Source organism: Pistacia vera, unplaced genomic scaffold, assembly GCF_008641045.1.
Source record: "Pistacia vera cultivar Batoury unplaced genomic scaffold, PisVer_v2 Contig36, whole genome shotgun sequence".
In the NCBI taxonomy this organism is placed as follows: Eukaryota; Viridiplantae; Streptophyta; class Magnoliopsida; order Sapindales; family Anacardiaceae; genus Pistacia; species Pistacia vera.
Genome location: NW_022196179.1, coordinates 389684 through 412245, shown reverse-complemented (window position 1 = coordinate 412245; position 22562 = coordinate 389684). Strand labels below are relative to the sequence as shown.

Genomic DNA, 22562 nt, shown 5'->3' with positions numbered 1-22562 from the left:
GAAGGTGATCAAATTTATTAAGGTCATTTTCTTAGAATCAACAAAATTAAAGACAAAATAGTACCTTCCAATGAAACAAAACAAATCAAATCAAATTAATCATGGGCTAATTAAGAAGCCCCTACCCACCCAAAATATCTAATTCTCTTATAAATCCTGAAATGGGAATATTTTTCTCGTGCTATGATTTTTTCTAGGAAAATTTGAGTTGAATTTTTCTTTCTTCTCCTGAGTGAAGACTTCAATGTGAAGCACATGATTGACTGATATCGCATTTTACACACCATTCTTCAATAATGGTGTTGGGCAGAAGAAGTGCTTTTTCAATGGGAAATTAATTAGCTAAGCCAAATTGACCGTTAATTGCTTTGGTAAAAAGTGCTTCCCAACAATAGTATTGAAACTCATCTTGGAACCAATGTACAAAGAAGAACATAACTAAAGTTTGAAGAGTAACAATCTTTTGTCATCTTAAAGTCACAAGGAATAGCAGAAGACTAGAGTAGAATAAAAAATGATGAAAGATTTTGTTGCAAGAAATAAGGGTCTGTTATTGAAACACAAGTTTTGAGGCAATGAGTGTATTACGCAAGAGGTTCTAAGTTTGAGTCTCTCTTTGATTACTAATAAGGGTGACCATTGAAGCTTTTATCCAGTCATTAGTTTCAAGGTCCTGAGAAATGCGTGTAAACTGGCCTGAACACCCTTGGTTATCTCAAAAAAAAAAGGGTGCAAATGAAAAGTAATAAGAAGGAGAGAAAGTGGGAGCAAGAAGAGATGCTAAATAATAATGAAGTAGATTTGAGAAGAAAGATCTTTTGCTTTTTTATTTTTGTTCTTTCTTTTTGATAGCTTCATCATTAGTGTGCTTATATATATTAAGCTTTTTATTTCTTCCTTCAGATGCCTTCCCTTTAATTTCACTTTATGGGAATATTCTTGAATTAGTCTTCACACTCACTCACACTTTTTTTAAATTAATTTACTCTTTTCTTTTTAATATTAATTACCCAAAGAATATATATATGTCATCTTCAAAACACCAATTTTCAGATGATTTATATGTTGCAAATTAATAATCTTAAAAGAATATTATTACTATTTCATTCAAAATATTACAGAAAAATCAATAATGGTGAGATTCATTTTATATTAATAATATTAAAAATTGCGTGTTTCAGAGACAAAACTTGCATCAGAAAACATAAAAATAGTGTATTTCTGATGCAAACTTTACATGAAAAAACATAAAATTAGCGTCGGAACACATATAATACCACATAAGATTATTAAATTTGAGAAAAAAAAAAACAAAATAAATAATAGCGATTGATATAAATGGTTTATAGTACTGATATTTTCATATTCAACATCAAGAATAATTTCACCTACTACTACTTTAGTCATATATATAATATTTCATAGCTCTATAAAGTGTGAATTCAAAAACACATCAAAGTTATATATATATATAGGAGATGTGATGATGATGATGATGATAAAATGAGGACCATATAAATATGTGTGAATGGTTTTGACAAGTCCACTGAAACAAAAATACAGAGAAGATGAAGATAATATATTTATGTATGGATAACAAGATGTTAAAAGATGAAAAAGAGCGAGAGAACTCCAAGGGGTTGTCCTGCAGTCAAGGAGTTTTATTTACTTCCTTGAGTTTCTGAGTTCAAACTTTATTAGGGTTACTTACCACAATAACATTATAATTTATATGGTCTTTTGAGCTTATAGGGTGTTCAATGAACCATAAAATTAGTTGAGGTGCATACAAGCTGGTCCGAACACTCCGATTACCAAGAGAGAGAGAGAGAGGGGGGTTTGGCTTGTATCTTAACCTTCCAATGGAAGGTGGTGTGACCATTGGATGAAAAGCACAAAAGGAAATTGTGATAGCATCTGCACATTCATTATTTTTTCTGATGTTAAAAATTTTAATAATAAAACCTGAAAGGAGTGAAGTGGGTCACCTTCTGACTTCCCACTAACATATATTCCAAACACATAAACAAATCAAAAGTGAAATTTCCAATCAAGTCTCATCCCCACACTCACTGCTATTCTGGAATTCAATTATTCCTTCCCCTCTTCCCCTTCAACTAGTTGAAGGTTTTCTTAAACAAAAGCTACCTGGCTACCCTATTGCCAATGCCACCTCTTTTCAAGAATGTCTCTTAATTAATTTATTATTTAACCTTGATGATAATGCTACAACAAATTTATCAGAAAATCTAATCTCTCTTAACAACTTTCTTTTTCCTAAAATCAGAACCCCCACTATAACCAACCTTAAAAATCATCATAATTCTTCAATTATTACAACAATTCATATGCCTCCCATTCCTCCCAAATATTGGGCAAACTTACATCATTTTGCCTTGAAGTTGCCCCAACAATGGCATTTTCACTTTGAGGGATCTAATCTTTTTTTTTTTTTTTTTTTTTTTTCCTCTCTCTCTTTTACAGATTTCTTTCTACAGTTTTTCATGAGAAGATTAGCCTTCTTCTGCTTCTTGCTTCCTTGCTTTCTCTTCTTCAATTTCTTCATATCAACTCCCCATTCTTGGCTTGGCTTGGCTAGGGTTAAACTTGTCAAAGATGTTTACATGCTGATGAGACAAATTTTTTTCTCCAACCAAATTCTCTTCCTCTATCTGAATGTTCCTCCAAATGTCGGTGTCCAAAAATCAACTGTGGTCTCATGTGTCACTGGGAATGTACTTGAAACTGGTACTAAACACAGTCCCCGGCTTCGAAGATCTTGTTTCGGTCCTTCATTGTCCTTAGACTTCTCAGAATTCTGAATCAGAATCAAGAAAAGACATATATTATGATCATTAATTTGAAAGAACTATGATTATGTTAAAGCTTTAATTTTGGGAAAACTAACAGAAAGATACCTCTTGGTGTTGAAGATTGGGAGCTCCATTTTTCATGTATGGAGTACTTAAAACCTGAAATAATTTATTCCGAAATGGTTAAGTCATCATGATATCATATTAGTATTATTATTATTATTATTATTATGAAAATGACAAAGCTTTAATGGAACTTACACTGACTTGTTCATGGAGGAACTTGATGTATTCAATGGCTTCGGATAGCACTGAGGCAGTATCAGTCTGACAAAATGTATACACAATACAAGTAGGAGATTAATAAAATTAGGAATCTTTCGTGAATTCAGCATCAGAATTAAAGAAGAATAAAAAAAAAAAAAAATTTAACATCATCAGAAACCAATTAATTTACCTTTCCGAAAGGTGAAACCAATTGTTGGAGTGCAGTGATTCTGTCCCCCATCTTCTCTTTCCTCACCTAAAGAACAAAGCTACTGATTCTCATCTATGTCTTTTCTCTATATAAATCCATTTTAAAGCTTAAAAGTTCCTTCTTCTCAATCTCAAATCAAGAAAAGTTTAATTTTATCAACTAATAATTAATAATTCAATACCTTAAAAGCCGGCATAGGGGACGCCGTTTCGTTTCGAGGCCTCTTCGATGCAGCTTCGCTTCCACTGTTACTTTTCTTCACCACTGTGTTTGACTCCCGCACTTCAGATATGGCATGCTGAACATAATTAACCAAAGAAATAAAATGTTCCAATCAAATACTCTCGAAACCCTAATCATGAATGAATCTTAAGAAGAGAAGAAAAAGAAATCATGCGTATGGTTGATACTGATTAATCACCTTGGGCTTTTCCTCGTAGTTTTGTGTTGCATATGGTGTTTGCAACGTTGGGAAAAAGCCTGAGGATCGAACGTCGTTCATGGAAGCGGCGGAAGCGTTCCAGAATGGAGCGTTATTGGAGAAGTGTAGCTGGCTGTGTTGCGGCGGCTGTTTTGGTGGTGAAGTTCTCAAGAATTGAGGAACTTTGGACCATGAAGGAAGTAGCTCTTGATTTGTGTTCATGGCATAGCTACTTGCGCCGCCGTATTGATAATTCATGGAAGATTGGTGTGGCTGATTATTATTATTCTCTGGCGCGCCTAATATTCCTTGTAAAATAGTTGAAGGACTACCGTACAAAGCCGATGAATCCATTTGGAAAGTTGACGGCAAACCTTGACATGTGACGGTGCTGTCACTGGAGCTCCCGCCATGAGGACTAAACTGAGGTTGATCTAATGAAAAGCCTCTGTTGATTTGCTTGAACTCCGTCACTGATGAATCTCCACTCACCCCGGAAAATAATTTCTCTGATCTCCAATGAACTGGAGTCGATCCCATCCCGGTTTCTTGCTGATAATTTGCACTCGAATTCAAGTTCTCTTGAAGCATGGAGCGAAAACTATTCTCAGATTTATCACCCCGACTGAAAAAATGAAAGGGAAAGAAACCAATAAAAAAGTTAAACAATAATTCAATACCTTATCTCATTAAACATGAGGCCACAAAGCTTCCATTAAACACAACAAAAAGAATAAAATACAAGTCCACAATCATTTTTTTATCTTACAGTAACGTTTGGTTCCACTCCATGGATGGTGAAGAGAGGCCTAAACCCATCATATGCAAGTCGGCACCGGGGGAAGTAGAATCTTGAGGGGGTTGTTGCAGCTTTTGGGTGTCTTGAAAGACCACGGAACTACCGGAAACCGAAACGGAAGAATCTATAGAGGTTCTAGCTTTGATATCCACCATTTCAGTTGGCCATCCGAAGCTCCCCAAGCTATTGAGACCTGAAGACGAAGAAGAAGATCCACTGTTATCAAACCGGGTTCTTGAAGAATCCCACCAGTTAGTAGTTGTATTGAATTCGTCTGCCATGGCTTGCTTGATGGTTTCTACTTTTGGAAGATTGTTTTGGTTTTAATTTGTTTGAGATTACTGAGCTTCTTGCTTTGGTTTCTTGGAGGTTTCAAGGTTACATAAAATGATGAGAGACGATTCGCTGCATATTACGAAAATATATATATGTATATATATATATACAAAGCTTCAACAACTGTTTCAAGTTACTGTTCAAGTGAATGAACTAACCGGAATGTGGTTGACATTTCAGGGTGTGATTAGACAAAGAGAAACCTCATTTCACTTTCAATTTCTTTTATTTTTTAATATTAAATGCCAAAAGGTCAGATATTTATGTTTTTATTTTCTTTCCAAATGGGCTCTTTTTTATTTATTTATTTATTTATCATATACACCATAAAATTTACTAATTCTCCCAGTATTTAACATTGAAAAAAGAGAAAATATTCATTATATGATTATTATTGATTGTGTTTTTTCTTATTCGGCTTCATTACTTTAATAGACAAATGGTGGGTTTGCTTTGCCAAATAAGTTGATGCCAAAAACTGGCGTCCCACAGGCACATGGAGCCCATTGCCCAATGATGCAGACGAGTTTTTTCCCCAGAAACTCAATGAACAATTTTTGTTTTCTTTAGCAGATCGCAGCCCAATCTCACTTTGTTCTTTTTACGAAAGAGGAGCGGTATCTATTCAGTTATTCATTCTAACTTTACCACTTTTTTTAACAACTTTAGGATTACGATCTGTAGCTATGAAATTACTTATACTTAGCTTAATTCTCTTATAATCATCTCTTCATTCACAATAGCTTAATAATAATCAAAGGTTGGATATATCCCATCTTAAATAAGATCATATTAACTGTTAGATTTTTATTTTTTTTATTTTTACGAGGGTGTTCGGATCAATTTATACACACGTTAACTAATCTTTCGAGACTCTAAAAGTATCGTCCGGATAAAAGCTTCAATGGTCATTTCTATTAGTAACCGAGGAAGGACTCAAACTCAAGACCTCTTGAGTAATATAGGTAAGAGCCCTTATCGAACCACTCGACCACCTAAGAACTCGAACTCAAGACTTCTTAAATAATACACCTCAATTGTTAATTATTTCTCCCATGGATATATATATACATACACACACACGGTGAGGTGGTTTCACACTTGGCATTCAATTGGTCATCAAGCACAAAAACCCACAAGAAAGTAAGTGTAAAATTTTTCTGTGGATAAATCATCATAATCAAATAATTAGAGCAAAACGTAATCAAGAAGTTGACACCAAAAGCAAATTTAAATTTTGTTGGTGAATGACTCGACTCGGTTTCTCTGCTGAGCCTGAGGTAGGTGAAAATCATATATTTCCCTTGAATTTTCGTGACTCTTAATTAAGTCATAATGGAATTTTGATTATCAGATATTTAAACTATTTGGCGTCAAGATAACTTGATTTTCATCTTACAATTTCTATGGGAGTTGATTTTTTGCTGATGGGATTAATTTGTCTGCCATATTCTTTTATATTTATATTTACATATAAATAAACCACAATTTCCATGCATGCATTACGTTTCCCTCTTTTATACGTAAAGAAAATATTTTTTTCTCTTCTGGAGCTTAATTAAGAGAAACCAAATTGAAAAACTCAAGCACTCATAATAATAAAATCATGCCGTTTAAAGATAGAAGAACACGAATTATGACCAACTGGAGAAAACCTTCAATTCCTGTGGATTTTTTCAACTTAAGCAACTAATTAGAATTTCTGTGACAAGACTACCAATATTTTTTGTTTGGTTTTTTTCCAAGACCATGGACTTGTAATAGTTCAATCTGTTGAGTTTGTACTATGAATAGTTGAGTTTGAAATTTTTCATTGCAAAATGTTTTTTTTTTTTTTTTTTTTCCAAATATTGCTTTAAAAATATATTTTTTTGTAAAAACAATCCCAAAATAAAAAAAATTGAATGCCCATGTAGAAAATCTATGTTGTATGCAGCTAGGATAATTATGCTTAAATTAGAAAATAAAATAAGCATTTTTGAAAGAAATTAATTAGAAAAATGCATATTTAGATGAAATTAGAAAGTAATTAATTGAATAATTACAATCAAGATTGACCTAGAAAATAAAAAAAAATAAAAAAGATGGAGACTGGCAATTGACTTTGGTTTGTTGAGTTGAATTAAGGCGCAAAGGGGAGACTAAAAGAAGACTAAGATATCAAATGTGCGTCTGCTTAGAAGTAAGACTTTTGGCGAAAGTCAACTCGTGGGGTCCACGCGGCGTGCACGCGTGCGAGACACATAGGACCTCATCCTCCCTCCCTCTCCCATTCGGTTCACCTAAGATCAGAGCCCTGAAAACGACGCTCTCCTCCCTCTTATTTTCTTCCGTCCTAATCATTCCCCCTCCACCCATTTTGACACGTACCACCTCCCAAAAAAATTAAGATAAATAAATAAATAAATACTCATCGTCCACCTTCTGATGTATATTCTAATTTTCTATGAGAAAGATTTTTTTTTTTTTTTTGTATATATAATTTAATAGAGGTTGTACGTACAAAATTACTGTTTTAATTTTTATTTTAAATTCACATTAATAGTATATATTAGAATTTTAATTCATTGTTATAGATAGACAAGTAGAGAAAAAAATAATTATGAAAATGATAGTATGAAGAGCAAATGACTTTTTCCCAACCAAGGTTTGCGTTAATGACACTCTCCCATCCAAATTCAAATTACCAGTTTTCACCCCCAAAGTTTATATTCTGTTAATACTTAAAATACACTTCACTTTTCAGTCGGCGTTCAGTGAGTTACCAAGAGTGATGAGAGAGGCGTTTTGTATAGTGGGATGCCAATGGATTGAATAGTGGTGACCGATTAAATAATCCACCGGAATCAGTTGGAACCAACTATGAACAAGAAACCATAGCTTTGTGGTAACCGGTAATCGTCGAGAAAGGGTGGCGAAGTGAGAGAGGTTTTATAGAGAGGAGACGCAAGTTTAAATGATGGTGCGGGAGAACTTTCGTAGCTAGAATCGCCGAAATCGGCTTGGGTAGTAATGGAATATTAACTTTGGGTGGAAAGTGGTATTTTGAAACTATTTGGGTGGAAAGTGTCATAAGCAAACCTTGTGGGAAATAGTCATTCCTCTAGTACGGAAATATAAGAAGTATTTTGGTTTCAACAAGAAGGTATCTATGCTAACGAGTTAGTACCTGGAAGTTAAAAGATATGGTACAACTTTAAAGTATAAATCAATACTCAAATACTTTAGATAAATATTTTTTTCATCTTAAACTTTTAATGTACATAAATCTGAATATTTTTTGGCAATATACAGATAATTATTACTATGTAGAAGCATTTTCTTAAGACGGAATTTAAAAAAATTATAACTTATTACAATATAAAATTTATTCTTATTTATAACTATCCAAAATTAGAACTATAATTTTTATGACTATGTGAGATTATTCCTATATAAAATATCATTATAAGAGGTTTTACTGTATAACTTTATACGTAATAAACTTGTATATTACTTGAAGATGAATATACAGATTTACATGTATTAGAATGATTGAATCTGTATGTTCATTATTTGAACAGAAAACTTAATTCCTATCATTTACATGTGTGTTTTTGGGTTATGGCAAGTTGTTTTGGGTGGAGTGTTGGGGTAAGAGGAGGGGATGGATTTCTATTTTAGGAACCTGTTACAATCTTTAGATGTATTATTATGATTTTCATTACTTGAATTCAATACAACTTGACAATGAATCATTAGAATTTTGGATATCTCTTTCATTGCATGTGCCCCTATCTTTTTAATTATTTATATACAATGTATAAATATAATGAATTGATAATACCTAATTGGGAAATTAATAAATAGTGAATGAGTATCATTATTTTGGTGTACTGAGCTTAAATTCTGCTTGTTGGATCTCACCATTCATTCCATCATAACATCAATCATCTTTTCTATATCATTATAATTACTTATTATGAATGTTTCTCAAGTACTAATAGAATAATTATCATTTATCATTATTCTTTTTTTTTTTTTTTTTATGTGTATTGCAAACCAAGATTAATCATATATCCCATACATTTACAAACATAATGAAACCATGTTAATAGCTTAAAAACTCTGAATCTCTTATCTTCCGTTTTGATTTGGTAATATTACGCTGAAAAGAATCTTACAAGTTTTTTTTCATAAACTCAACGTACAGTTGATATTGATTTTAATGAATTTTTTCCGTTGATATTAATAAACAATTATCCCTGTCATCGGGTTTGTAAAAAAAAAGTTTTGAGATTTGTTTATCAACTATCTTTATTGTTTGATTTTTCACCATAAGAAATAATGGTAGTAAAAGATATAAGTATACTAGTTAGTATATATTTGTGGGAAGTTCTTTCAAAATTGTTAATCTTAATTCCACATATATGGGTTTTTGTACTTCTTATTCAAGGGTTGTCTAACGTCAAGAAAGTTCCTTCTTTGATTCTTTAGTTCAATATTGGGACGCCAACATTTATACTTACCTTAAACATTAGTTTACGGTATTAATAAGCTCAAAATTAGTGAGATACGTATACAATTCAAAGCACCAATATCATAAAAAAAAAAAAAAAAAAAACCTTGAACAGTACCGCAAATCATTCGCTAGCAACAAAGATGGAAGAGAATTAACTCAATGATGGCTGTCTAAATCCCTGGAAAATACACCCATTAACTGAAAGCCTTGAGAAATGGTATAGGTGATGTCAGAGTGGTGTAAGGTGTGGTGTGCATAGCATAGAGACAAAAATGTGAGCTAGCCAGAAAGCAAAGCTTTACAGTTTCACAAAACTTTAAATTGTCAATGAAAAGAAAGTAAGTGTAAAGAAGAATTAGGAGAAAAAAGGAGTAAGTAACTAAGAGATACCGAAAAACTTAAGCCAAGTGGGGTCTTCTGAAAGCAATATCACACACATAAAAAAAAGGTTTAAAATTTTCAACATCTCAGCAGCAAAACACGGCTTCTAAAATTTCATTTCTGGCTGGGCCATCTCTCTGTATTTTTTCAAACCACGAAACGTGGCTCTTGCCTCTGCTGTAAACATAAAAATCTTTTAAGTCAAACATTATCACAAACACTTGGAGGACTAAATGAACACCGCGTAATGATCACCATGCCTTCACTTTCGTTTTCATAATTGATTTTTTTTTACTTCTTTCCGAATGTCAAACACCATGAAATTAAATAATTTACTAGATTAATTTATTGGTGGATATATTAATTAATTGTGTTAGAGGAATATGTTAGTTTGATGTGATTTGTGGGAAAAGCTATGAAGCAATATTATATGGTCAATCAATATAACCATTTAAATGTTGTCAACTGATAAATTTTGGGTGACTTTTGTTTATAGAGTCACGAACCAGCTGGACCAATTTCAACGGCTAGATTGGTGGGTTTTTTTTTTTTAGCTTTTGTTTGCACAGTTTTCATATAAAAATCTATTATTAAAACCAAGGGGTTGGAGATTAAAAAGTAAGTTTGGGTTTAAATTGAAATACTTACTACAATAAATTGTGTTTATTGTTCTTTGAATTGTAAATTTAATAACTTTTGAAATTAATGAGGTCGGCATTTGCCTGATAAAAAAAAAAAAAATATCTCTATTCATAGCTTTTGGTAGTCAATATATTCAGAATTTTTGAGCATTTTTAATAATAACTCATTAATTTATAATTTAGAGGGTTTTTTTTTTTTTAAAGAAGTTAGTAATATCATTGTAGATAATTGATTATTAAATTCTCATTTTAACAACCAACAAAGAAAAAAACCATGTAAAAATGTGGTTAATGTATTTAAGTGTTAGATAATAATAAACAAAACTAACACCAAGAGATGTGCAAGAACTCTGATGAATCCTAAAAGAAACCTATGGGTCTAATAAAAAAAAAACAAACAAATAAATAACTAAAAGTCAAAACATATAAAAAAAAATGAATTATTAAATTTATATTTTAAATGATAAATATTATTAAATATCTTGAAATAATAATAAAAAATTGATAGCCATTCCTTTCCATCTTCTTACAAAAACCAACTAAGATTTCCACTTTGTAAGAATTAGCCAAAAAAAATAAATGTATATTTGCAACTTTCTGAAAGTTGGGTAGCCAAGTGGGACAAAGAGTTTTGGATAGAGATGTTTTAATTAATTTAAAAATTAAAAAACAAAGGCAGAAATTGCAGATCCATAGTTTATGTCCTAGTAAGATCTACAATTGGGTTTAGTGACAAATAATAGGATTTAAAAAGTTGTTTTACATTCTCACCAAGAAATGATTATTTTTTGATTATAAATAAAATAAAATAATATATATATCAAAGTCTAAACTACCTTTCCATCTCACAAATGTGGAATTCTAATCTTGGAACTTGTCCCAATTCTAGTTATCCTCACCAACTCCCTCCATCTTCATTTCTTCACTCAAAATGTTATTATTCCTCATTATTACTAAATTATTAACTTAATTCAGTTAAATATTTCAACAAAACACATAATTAAAGTTGAAGAGCAAAGAGGAGGAAAATAGACGACTTCAAATGAAAGGATTAAATAAACAAGATATCTATTAAATAGATCTTTTTAAAGATTGTTTAAATATGATATAAATAATTAAAATTATTCTTTAATTACAAAGTTTTTTTTTTAATTAAATTGGGTGTGTTGTGTGGGTTATGTGACCGTTCGTGTCATTGACTTAGGGTTGAATTGAATTCAAAATTTAAAATGAAAAAAGGGGGGAGGGTGGTCATCATGTTTCAACAAGATGAAGCGTGAATGAATAAGAAAAAAACATTGAGGTAGTGGGCATGTGTCTGTCACAAAAAAAAAAAAAAAAATAATAAATAATAAATGATAAACAAATTCAAACCCTTGGTGGGTTGACTTAGATTTTGACCCTCTTTGATGAAACATTCCTTTTAGTCTTCATTTGGATTGGACCCACTTATCACACCTTAATTTTCTTAATTTTTTTTTTTTACAAATTAATATCATTAAATTTTGAAGATTTGCTCAAACCTGTTTCTTGCTTGTCCTCATCTGCTTTTTGGCAACACTACTTTACTGTCATTTCTTTTTTTTTTTTTTTTTCTTGGTCGGTGAATTATTATTTCCTTTGTCTTTTACCTTTATTATGCTATAATATATATTCATAAGACCAAAAACAAAAAAAAAAAAATTCATTGAGAATGTCTATTCAAATTAATATATATAAAAATGTTTATTTGATTTAATGAAATGCCATAAAATATTAAACTAAAACCAAACCACATGTTTCTCCACCAAATTTAGGGAGAAATTACAAGTAGTATGATGATTTGAGATTAATTGTGTTTAATTATTGGCAATCTCTAGTAATCAAGGCAAGTGGGTCAGTTTCTAAATTGGCTAACAAGTAAGTGCAATAGCATGACTTCATATTTACATCATTCCATAAATATGAAAATGAAATTATATGCACATGAAGATGATAATATTTTGTAAACGAGGACCATATAATAAATTAAAGAAAGAGAGTTATTTTAAATGGTTCATGATTGTATAAAGAATTTATAAGAAGAGGAGATTTAATGGAGCTGCCTCACCTCTTCTATTTCTCCTTTCTTCACTTTCATCATTGATGTTTCTATTAAACAATTTCTCAATAGACAATTCTTTATCCCTCCAATTAAACTTTAATTTAATGCAATACAGCTTTTTTCTTGCAATGGACACTATAATTTACGTGTTTAATTGACTTTAGATTAATGTAAGTAACTTCAAACTTGTATATGGAGTTCAGAGAAAGTGCTTAGATATGCTTTAGTTTTATGGTGTCATACATCCTGTAATTACACGCTTAATCATTTTATATTATTTACACGAGTAAACGACTTTTTCCCAATCAAATAATTGTTTAATGACACTTTCTCAAACACAAACTTTTAAAATACCACTTTACTAATTAAATTTATATTCTGTTTTCAATTTCGACATCATTGCGATCTCACACCACCATTATTCTCTTCACCGACCATCACTTACCAAAACCTCTCAAACCTTACTCCCATTGATCCCGTTAATTGTCGACAATCGTGTTATTAGGGTTTACGCAACTGTCCCTCTCAAGTCAAATTCTGATTAATCTCAACCACCAAAATCCAACTTTCCACTATTAAAAAACTCATCGGCCTCCCCTCTTCAAAAGATTCAGCAACCTGAATAAATTCTACTCTCTGTTTGCCGTCCGGATATAAATTTGGATAATAAAATTATATTTTAAAAGTTTGTGGGTGGGAAAAAGTCGTTCACTCTTACTTACACTAATAATCCCCAAATATCATGATTTGCATAAGAGACTTGCTAATTACATTCCAATTATTTTTTTTTTAAAGATTTGCATTTTTGTGAACTGGACCTTACTCAGATATTTGGATCCAGCCTTACATATCACGCAACATGGCCCGAACAAATCAAGGATCTCTCAAGGCCCGATGTTAGTAATAATAACAGGCTGAGTATGACTAGTTTTGGGCTTTCCAGATTTGGGCCCCCAAGGTTCGCTGCTTTGTCAGAAGTCCATTTTATAGATTCGGGCCGCCACAAAGAAACTATGTTGGAATGGGTTGTATTGGGGCATAAGTTTACATTTGTAAAGTAACAAATTTCGTTGTGGGGAGGTTATGTTCCAGTATATCGCTGTAACAATACATCAACGTAAAACATAAAACTTGCGATATACATTTTTACATGATTGTATTATAGCGAAAGACCTCTTGCCATAAGATCAAAGAACCAAACCCTTGACTCCAAAGGGTCGGTAGAGCGGTCAAACAGGTTTACTCTCTTCATTAACTTCTTGGATTTGAACCTTTTGGAACCACCTATCACATATGTCACTTATTTTGAAATATTAAGTTTGTAGAGTATTCAATAAATCACAGAAATTAGTCGAGATACATGCAAATTGACTCGAACACTTCGATCATCAAGAAAAAAAACAAAAAAATCTAAACATTTTCAAAATACAATTTAAGTGGCTATTCTCATAATCACCCTGACAATAAAAAACAAGACCAACAATGATATGCTTTGACGACAAGATTTTAAGTGGCACAAATGTATTATGTTATTCATATGCTCAATAATTTATACATATATTACATTTATATTGAATGGGAATATTGAACACATCCTCGATCCCATCCAAATTATTTTCCACTTTCCATTGCTTCCTAAAAGAAATGTATGTCGTAAGCGATGATGGAAGCTAGGAGTAATTGGCTCAATTGTTGAATGGAGATTGAATCCAATACGAATATTTCTCCAATACAAGTCAATACAATTTTTAGAGTGGTTATGTTATGACACAAAATGATGCCTCAATTTCAAAAAAGAATCTACCCTAAAGCCCAATTAAAATACTTGGTTTAACCGTCCTAGAAGCTATCTAGAAAACAACTCAACCATTAAACTAATGCCTTCAGTTTCTTGTGCTTAATATTGTAATGTTGAAAGTACCGATCAATGATGAAACCCTTCCAAATATTGGGACGACCTATCATGTTTATAACTTACCTTGAAACATAGATTTACGGGGTATTTAATAAGTTTCGAAAATTAGTCGAGATACGCATAAATAGTTCAAAACCATGATCATTAAAAAAAAAAAAAAAAAAAAAACCTAAACAGTACCGCATAATCATTCGCTAGCAACAAAAGATGGAAGAGGATTAACTCAAATCGATGGCTGTCTAAATCCTGGAAAATACACCCATAACTGAAAGCCTTAGACATGGTGATAGGTGATGTCAGAGTGGTGAAGGTAGTGGTGTGCATAGCATAGAGACAAAAATGTGAGCTAGCCAGAAAGCAAAGCTTTACCGTTCACAGAAAACTTTAAATGTCAATGAAAGAGAAAGAAAGTGTAAAGAAGATATTAGAGAAGAAGAAAGGATAAGTACTAATCAAGAGTTACCGAAAAACTTAAGCCAAGTGGGGTCTTCATGAAAGCCAATATCACACACAATAAAAAAAGGTTTTAAATTTTCAACATCTCAGCAGCAAAACACGGCTTCTAAAATTTCATGTCTGGCTGGCCATCTCTCTGTATTTTTTGTCAAACCCAGAACGTGGCTCTTGCCTCTGCTGTAAACATAAAAATCTTTTTAAGTCAAACATTATCACAAACACTTGGAGGACTAAAATGAAAAACCGCGTAATGAATCACCAATGCTTCACTTCGTTTTCATAAATGATTTTTTTTACTCTTTCCGAATGTCAAACACCATAGAAATTTAAATAATTACTAGATTAAATTGGTGGATATATTAATTAATTGTGTTAGAGGAATTAATGTTAGTTTGATGTGTTTGTGGGAAAAGCTATGAAGCAATATTATAGGTCAATCAAATATCAACCATTTAAATGTTTCAAATGATATAATTTTGGGTGACTTTTGTTATAGAGTCACGAACCAGCTGGACCAATTTCAACGGTCTGATTGGTGGGTTTTTTTTAGCTTTTTGTTTGGACAAGTTTCATTAAAAAAAACTATTATTAATCCTAGGGGTTGGTCTAGTGATTAAATAAGTTAACTCTGGGTTTAAATCTTGAGAATACTTACTACATAATATTGTGGTTTATGTGGTCATTTGAATTTGTAAAGTGTTCAATAACTTTGAAATTAATTGAGGTACGAGCATTTTGGCTGATAAAAAAAAAAAAAAAATTATCTCTATTCATATGTTTTGGTAGTCAATATAATTCAGAATTTTTGAGCTCATTTTACATAATATAATCATTAATTTATATTTAGAGGGTTTTTTATTTTTTTAAAGAAGATTAGTAATATCATTGTAACGATCAATTGGATTATTAAATTCCTCATTATTAAACAAACCAACAAAGAAAAAAAGAACCATGTAAAAATTGTGGGTAATTAGTATTAATGTTAGATAATAATAAAAAAAACTAAGCACCTAGAGAGAGTGCAGAACTCTGATGAATCCTAAAAGAAACCTATGGGTTAATAAAAAAAAAAAACAAAGCAAATAAATAACTAAAAGTCAAAAACATATAAAAAAAATGAATTATTAAATTTATATTTTAAATTGATAAAAATATTATAAATATCTTGAAATATAATAAAATAATTGATAGCCATTCCTTTCCATCTTCTTACAAAAACCAACTAAGATTTCCACTTTGTAAAGAATTAGCCAAAAAAAATAAAAAAAAAATGCATATAATTGCCAACTTTCTGAAAGTTGGGTAGCCAAGTGGGACAAAGAGTTATGGATAGAGATGTTAATTAATTAAGAAATTAAAAAACAAAGGCAGAAATTGCAGATCCATAGTTTCATGTCCTAGTAAGATCTACAATTGGGTTTAGTGAATATAATAGGATTTAAAAAGTTGTTTTACATTCTCACCAAGAAAGATTATATTTGATATAAATAAAATAAAAATAAATATATATCAAAGTCTAAACTACCTTACATCTCAATCAAATGTGGAATTCTAATCTTGGGAACTTGTCCAATTCTAGTTATCCTCACCAACTCCCTCCATCTTCATTATCTTCACTCAAAATGTTATTATTTCCTCATTATTATAATTATTAACTTATTCAGAGTTAAATATTTAACAAAACACTAATTTATAAGTTTGAAGAGCAAAAAGGGAGGAAATAGAAACGACTTTCAAATTGAAAGGGATTAAATTGAAACAAGAGATATCTATTAATAAGATCCTTCTCCTTTTAGAAAGAAAAATGGTTTAGAATATGATATAAAATATTAAAATATTCTATTAATGTGTTTACAAGTTTTTTTTTTTTTTTTTTTATTAAATTGGGGTGTGTGTGTGGGTTATGTGACCGTGCTTCGTGTCATTGACTTAGGGTGAAATTGAATCAAAGAATTTAAAATGAAAAGAAAGAGGGGGGGGTGCATGCGTCTCATGTTTCAACAAGATGAAGCGTGAAGAATAAGAAAATAAACAAAAGAGGTAGTGGGCATGTGTCTTGTCACAAAAAAAAAAAAAAAAAAAATTAATAAATAAATAAAATTGATAAACAAATTCAAACCCTTGGTGGGGTTGACTTAGATTTTGACTCTTGATGAACATTCCTTTTAGTCTTCATTTGGATTGGACCCTTATCACAACCTTAATTTCTTATTTTTTTACAATTAATATCATTAAATTTTGAAGACTTTGCTTCAAACCTGTTTCCTTGCTTGTCCTCATCTGCTTTTGGCAACACTACTTTACCTTCATTTCTTTTTTCTTTTTTTTTTCTGGTCGGTGAATTATTATTTCCTTTGTCTTTTACCTTTATTTCTAAAATAATATTCATAAGACCAAAAAAAAAAAAAAAAAAATTCGAATTGAGAAATGCTATTCAAATTAATATATAAAATGTTATTTGATAATGAAATGCCATAAAATATCTAAACTAAAACCAAACAAGACGCTCTCCTCCCTCTTATTTTCTTCCGTCCTAATCATTCCCCCCTACCCATTTTGACACGTACCACCTCCCAAAAAAATTAAGATAAATTAAATAAATAAATACTCATCGTCCACCTTCTGATGTATATTTCTAATTTTCTATGAGAAAGATTTTTTTTTTTTTTTGTATATATTATAATTTAATAGAGGTGTACGTACAAAAATTACTGTTTTAATTTTTTATTTTATAATTCACATTTTAATAGTATATATTAGAATTTTAATTCATTGTTATAGATAGACAAGTAGAGAAAAAAAATAATTATGAAAATGATAGTATGGAAGAGCAAATGACTTTTTCCCAACCAAGGTTTGCGTTAATGACACTCTCCCATCCAAAATTCAAATTACCAGTTTTTCACCCAAAGTTTATATTCTGTTAATACTTAAAATACACTTCACTTTTCAGTCGGCGTTCAGTGAGTTACCAAGAGTGATGATGAGAGGCGTTTTGTATAGTGGATGCCAATGGATTGAATAGTGGTGACCGATTAAATAATCACCACCGGAATCAGTTGGAAACCAACTATGAACAAGAAACCATAGCTTTGTGGTAACCGGTAATCGTCGAGAAATGAGGTGTCGAAGTGAGAGAGGTTTTATAGAGAGGAGACGCAAGGTTTAAATGATGGTGACGGGGAGAACTTTCGTAGCTAGAATCGACCGAAATCGGCTTTGGGTAGTAATGGAATATTAACTTTGGGTGGGAAAGTGGTATTTTGAAACTATTTGGGTGGGAAAGTGTCATTAAGGCAAACCTTGAGTGGGAAATAGTCATTTCCTCTAGTACGGAAATATAAGAAGTATTTTGGTTTCAACAAGAAGGTATCTATGCTAACGAGTTAGTACCTGGAAGTTAAAAGATATGGTAACAACTTTAAAGTATAAATCAATATCTCAAATAACTTTAGATAAATATTTTATTTCATCTTAAACTTTTAATGTAACATAAATCTGAATATTTTTTTGGCAATATACAGATAATTATTACTATGTAGAAGCAATTTTCTTAAGACGGAATTTAAAAAAATTATAACTTATTACAATATAAAATTTATTCTTATTTATAACTATCCAAAATTAGAACTATAATTTTTTATGACTATGTAGAGATTATTCCTATATAAAATATCATTATAAAGAGGTTTTACTGTATATACTTTATACGTAATAAACTTGTATATTACCTTGAAGATGAAATATACAGATTTCATGTATTAGAATGATTGAATCTGTATGTTCATTATTTGAACAGAAAACTTAATTTCCTATCATTTTACATGTGTGTTTTTGGGTTATGGCAAGTTGTTTTGGGTGGAGTTAGTTGGGGTAAGAGCCTAAGAGGAGGATGGATTTCTATTTTAGGAACCTGTTACAATCTATTACATGTATTATTAATGATTTTCATTACTTGAATCTTTTCAATACAACTTGACAATGAATCATTAGAATTTTGGATATCTCAGTTTCATTGCATGTGCCCCTTATCTTTTTAATTATTTTATATATACAATGTATAAATATAATGAATTGATAAATACCTAATTGGGAAATTAATAAATAGTGAATGAGTATCCAATTATTTTGGTGTACTGAGCTTAAATTCTGCTTGTTGGATCTCACCATTCATTCCATCATAACATCAATCATCTTTTCATATATCATTATAATTACTTATTATGAATGTTTCTCAAGTAAACTAATAGAATAATTATCATTTATCATTATTCTTTTTTTTTTTTTTTTTATGTGTATTGCAAACCAAGATTAATCATATATCCCATACATTTACAAACATAATGAAACCATGTTACTAGCTTAAAAACTCTGAATCTCTTATCTTCCGTTTTGATTTGGATAATATTACGCTGACAAACGAATCTTACAAGCTTTTTTTTCATAAACTCAACGTGACAGTTGATGATTGATTTATAATGAATTTTTCCGCTTGATAAATTAATCAGAAACCAATTATCCACTGTTACATCGGGTTTGTAAGAAAAAAGTTTGTGAGATTTGTTTATCAACCTATCTTTATTGTTTTGATTTTTCACCATAAGAAATAATTGGTAGTAAAGTAAAACCGAATATAAAGATATACTAGTTAGTACTATATTTGTGGGAAGTTCTTTCAAAATTGTTTAATCTTAATTCCCATATATGGGTTTTTGTACTTCTTATTCAAGGGGTTGGTCTAATCAAATATGGGACGACCTATCATGTTATAACTTACCTTGAAACATTAGATTTACGGGGTATTAATAAGTTTCGAAAATTAGTCGAGATACTCATAACTAGTTCAAACACCATGATCATTAAAAAAAAAAAAAAAAAAAAACCTTAAAACGTACCGCTAATCATTCGCTAGCAACAAAAATGGAAGAGAGATTAACTCAAATCGATGGCTGTCTAAATCCCTGGAAAATACACCATTAACTGAAAGCCTTAGACAAATGGGTGATAGGTGATGTCAGAGTGGTGTAAGGTAGTGGTGTGCATAGCATAGAGACAAAATGTGAGCTAGCCAGAAAGCAAAGCTTTACAGTTCACAGAAAACTTTAAATTGTCAATGAAAGAGAAAGAAGTGTAAAGAAGATATTAGAGAAGAAGAAAGGAGTATAACTAACAGAGTTACCGAAAAACTTAAGCCAAGTGGGGTCTTCATGAAAGCCAATATCACACACAATAAAAAAAGGTTTAAAATTTTCAACTATCTCAGCAGCAAAACACGGCTTCTAAAATTTCATGTCTGGCTGGGCCATCTCTCTGTATTTTTTGTCAAACCCAGAACGTGGCTCTTGCCTCTGCTGTAAACATAAAAATCTTTTAAGTCAAACATTATCACAAACACTTGGAGGACTAAAATGAACACCGCGTAATGAATCACCAATGCTTCACTTCGTTTTCATAATTGATTTTTTTTTAACTTCTTTCCGAATGTCAAACACCATAGAAATTTAAATAATTTACTAGATTAATTTATTGGGATATATTAATTAATTGTGTTAGAGGAATTAATGTTAGTTTGATGTGATTTGTGGGAAAAGCTATGAAGCAATATTATATGGTCAATCAATATCAACCATTTAAATGTTGTCAACTGATATAATTTTGGGCTGACTTTTGTTTATAGAGTCACGAACCAGCTGGACCAATTTCAACGGTCTAGATTGGTGGGTTTTTTTTAGCTTTTGTTTTGGACAAGTTTTCATTATAAAAATCTATTATTAATCCTAAGGGGTTGGTCTAGTGATTAAATAAGTTAAGCTCTGGGTTTAAATCTTGAGATACTTACACAATAATATTGTGGTTTATGTGGTCATTTGAATTTGTAAAGTGTTCAATAACTTTTAAATTAATTGAGGTACGAGCATTTTGGCCTGATAAAAAAAAAAAAAAAAATTATTCTATTCATATGTTTTGGTAGTCAATATAATTCAGAATTTTGAGCTTCATTTTACATAATATAATCTCATTAATTTATAATTTAGAGGGTTTTTTTATTTTTTTAAAGAAGATTAGTAATATCATTGTAACGATCAATGGATTATTAATTCTCATTATTAACAAACCACAAGAAAAAAAGAACCATGTAAAAATTGTGGTTAATTAGTATTTAAGTGTTAGATAATAATAAACAAAACTAAGCACCTAGAGAGAGTGCAAGAACTCTGATGAATCCTAAAAGAAACCTATGGGTCTAATTAAAAAAAAAACAAAGCAAATAAATACTAAAAGTCAAAAACATATAAAAAAAATGAATTATTAATTTTATATTTAAATTGATAAAATATTATTAAATATCTTGAAATAATAATAAAATAATTGATAGCCATTCCTTTCCACTCTTCTTACAAAAACCAACTAAGATTTCCACTTTGTAAAGAATTAGCCAAAAAAATAAAAAAAAAATGCATATAATTTGCCACTTTCTGAAAGTTGGGTAGCCAAGTGGGACAAAGAGTTATGGATAGAGATGTTTAATTAATTAAGAAATTAAAAAACAAAGGCAGAAATTGCAGATCCATAGTTTCATGTCCTAGTAAGATCTACAATTGGGTTTAGTGACAATATAATAGGATTTAAAAAGTTTTTACATTCTCACCAAGAAAATGATTATATTTTGATTATAAATAAAATAAAAATAATATAATATAAAGTCTAAACTACCTTTACATCCAATCAAATGTGGAATTCTAATCTTGGGAACTTGTCCCATTCTAGTTATCCTCACCAACTCCCTCCATCTTCATTATCTTCACTCAAAATGTTATTATTTCCTCATTATTACTATAATTATTAACTTAATTTCAGAGTTAAATATTTCAACAAAACACTAATTTTAAGTTTGAAGAGCAAAAGAGGGAGGAAAATAGAAACGACTTTCAAATTGAAAGGGATTAAATTGAAACAAGAGATATCTATTAAATAAGATCCTTCTCCTTTTTAGAAAGAAAAATGGGTTTAGAATATGATATAAATAATTAAAATTATTCTATTAAATGTGTTTACAAAGTTTTTTTTTTTTTTTTTTATTAAATTGGGGTGTGTTGTGTGGGTTATGTGACCGTGCTTCGTGTCATTGACTTAGGGTTGAAATTGAATTCAAAGAATTTAAAATGAAAAGAAAGGGGAGGGTGCGTTCATCATGTTTCAACAAGATGAAGCGTGAATGAATAAGAAAATAAACAAATTGAGGTAGTGGGCATGTGTCTTGTCACAAAAAAAAAAAAAAAAAAAATTAATAAAAAAATAAAATTGATAAACAAATTCAAACCCTTGGTGGGGTTGACTTAGATTTTGACCCTCTTTGATGAAACATTCCTTTTAGTCTTCATTTGGATTGGACCCACTTATCACAACCTTAATTTTCTTAATTTTTTTACAAATTAATATCATTAAATTTTGAAGACTTTGCTTCAAACCTGTTCCTTGCTTGTCCTCATCTGCTTTTGGCAACACTACTTTACCTTCATTCTTTTTTTCTTTTTTTTTTTCTTGGTCGGGAATTATTATTTCCTTTGTCTTTACCTTTTTATGCTATAATAATATTCATAAGACCAAAAAAAAAAAAAAAAAAAATTCGAATTGAGAAATGCTATTCAAATAATATTATAAAATGTTATTTGATTTAATGAAATGCCATAAAAATCTAAACTAAAACCAAACCCATGTTTCTCCCAAATTTAGGGAG

The 22562-nt window shown here is 30.5% G+C and overlaps 1 protein-coding gene across 2 annotated transcripts; it reads right to left on the bottom strand.

Annotated features, from left to right (window-relative positions):
- Window positions 1-2298: 2298 nt before the first annotated feature.
- LOC116139949 (transcription factor bHLH123-like) lies at window positions 2299-4964 on the bottom strand. 2 transcript variants are annotated; one of them, XM_031425594.1, is made up of 7 exons: window positions 4482-4964; window positions 3713-4337; window positions 3473-3589; window positions 3271-3336; window positions 3081-3140; window positions 2919-2972; window positions 2299-2818 (listed from the first exon to the last, which is right to left on the bottom strand). In XM_031425594.1, exons 1-7 carry the CDS (start codon window positions 4790-4792, stop codon window positions 2669-2671), a joined length of 1383 nt encoding a protein of 460 aa, XP_031281454.1. In that variant the 5' UTR covers window positions 4793-4964; the 3' UTR covers window positions 2299-2668. The 2 variants fall into 2 exon arrangements, with proteins under 2 accessions (XP_031281454.1, XP_031281453.1); XM_031425593.1 differs by having other exon boundaries at window positions 3075-3140; window positions 4482-4950.
- Between the last annotated feature and the right edge of the window lie 17598 nt (window positions 4965-22562).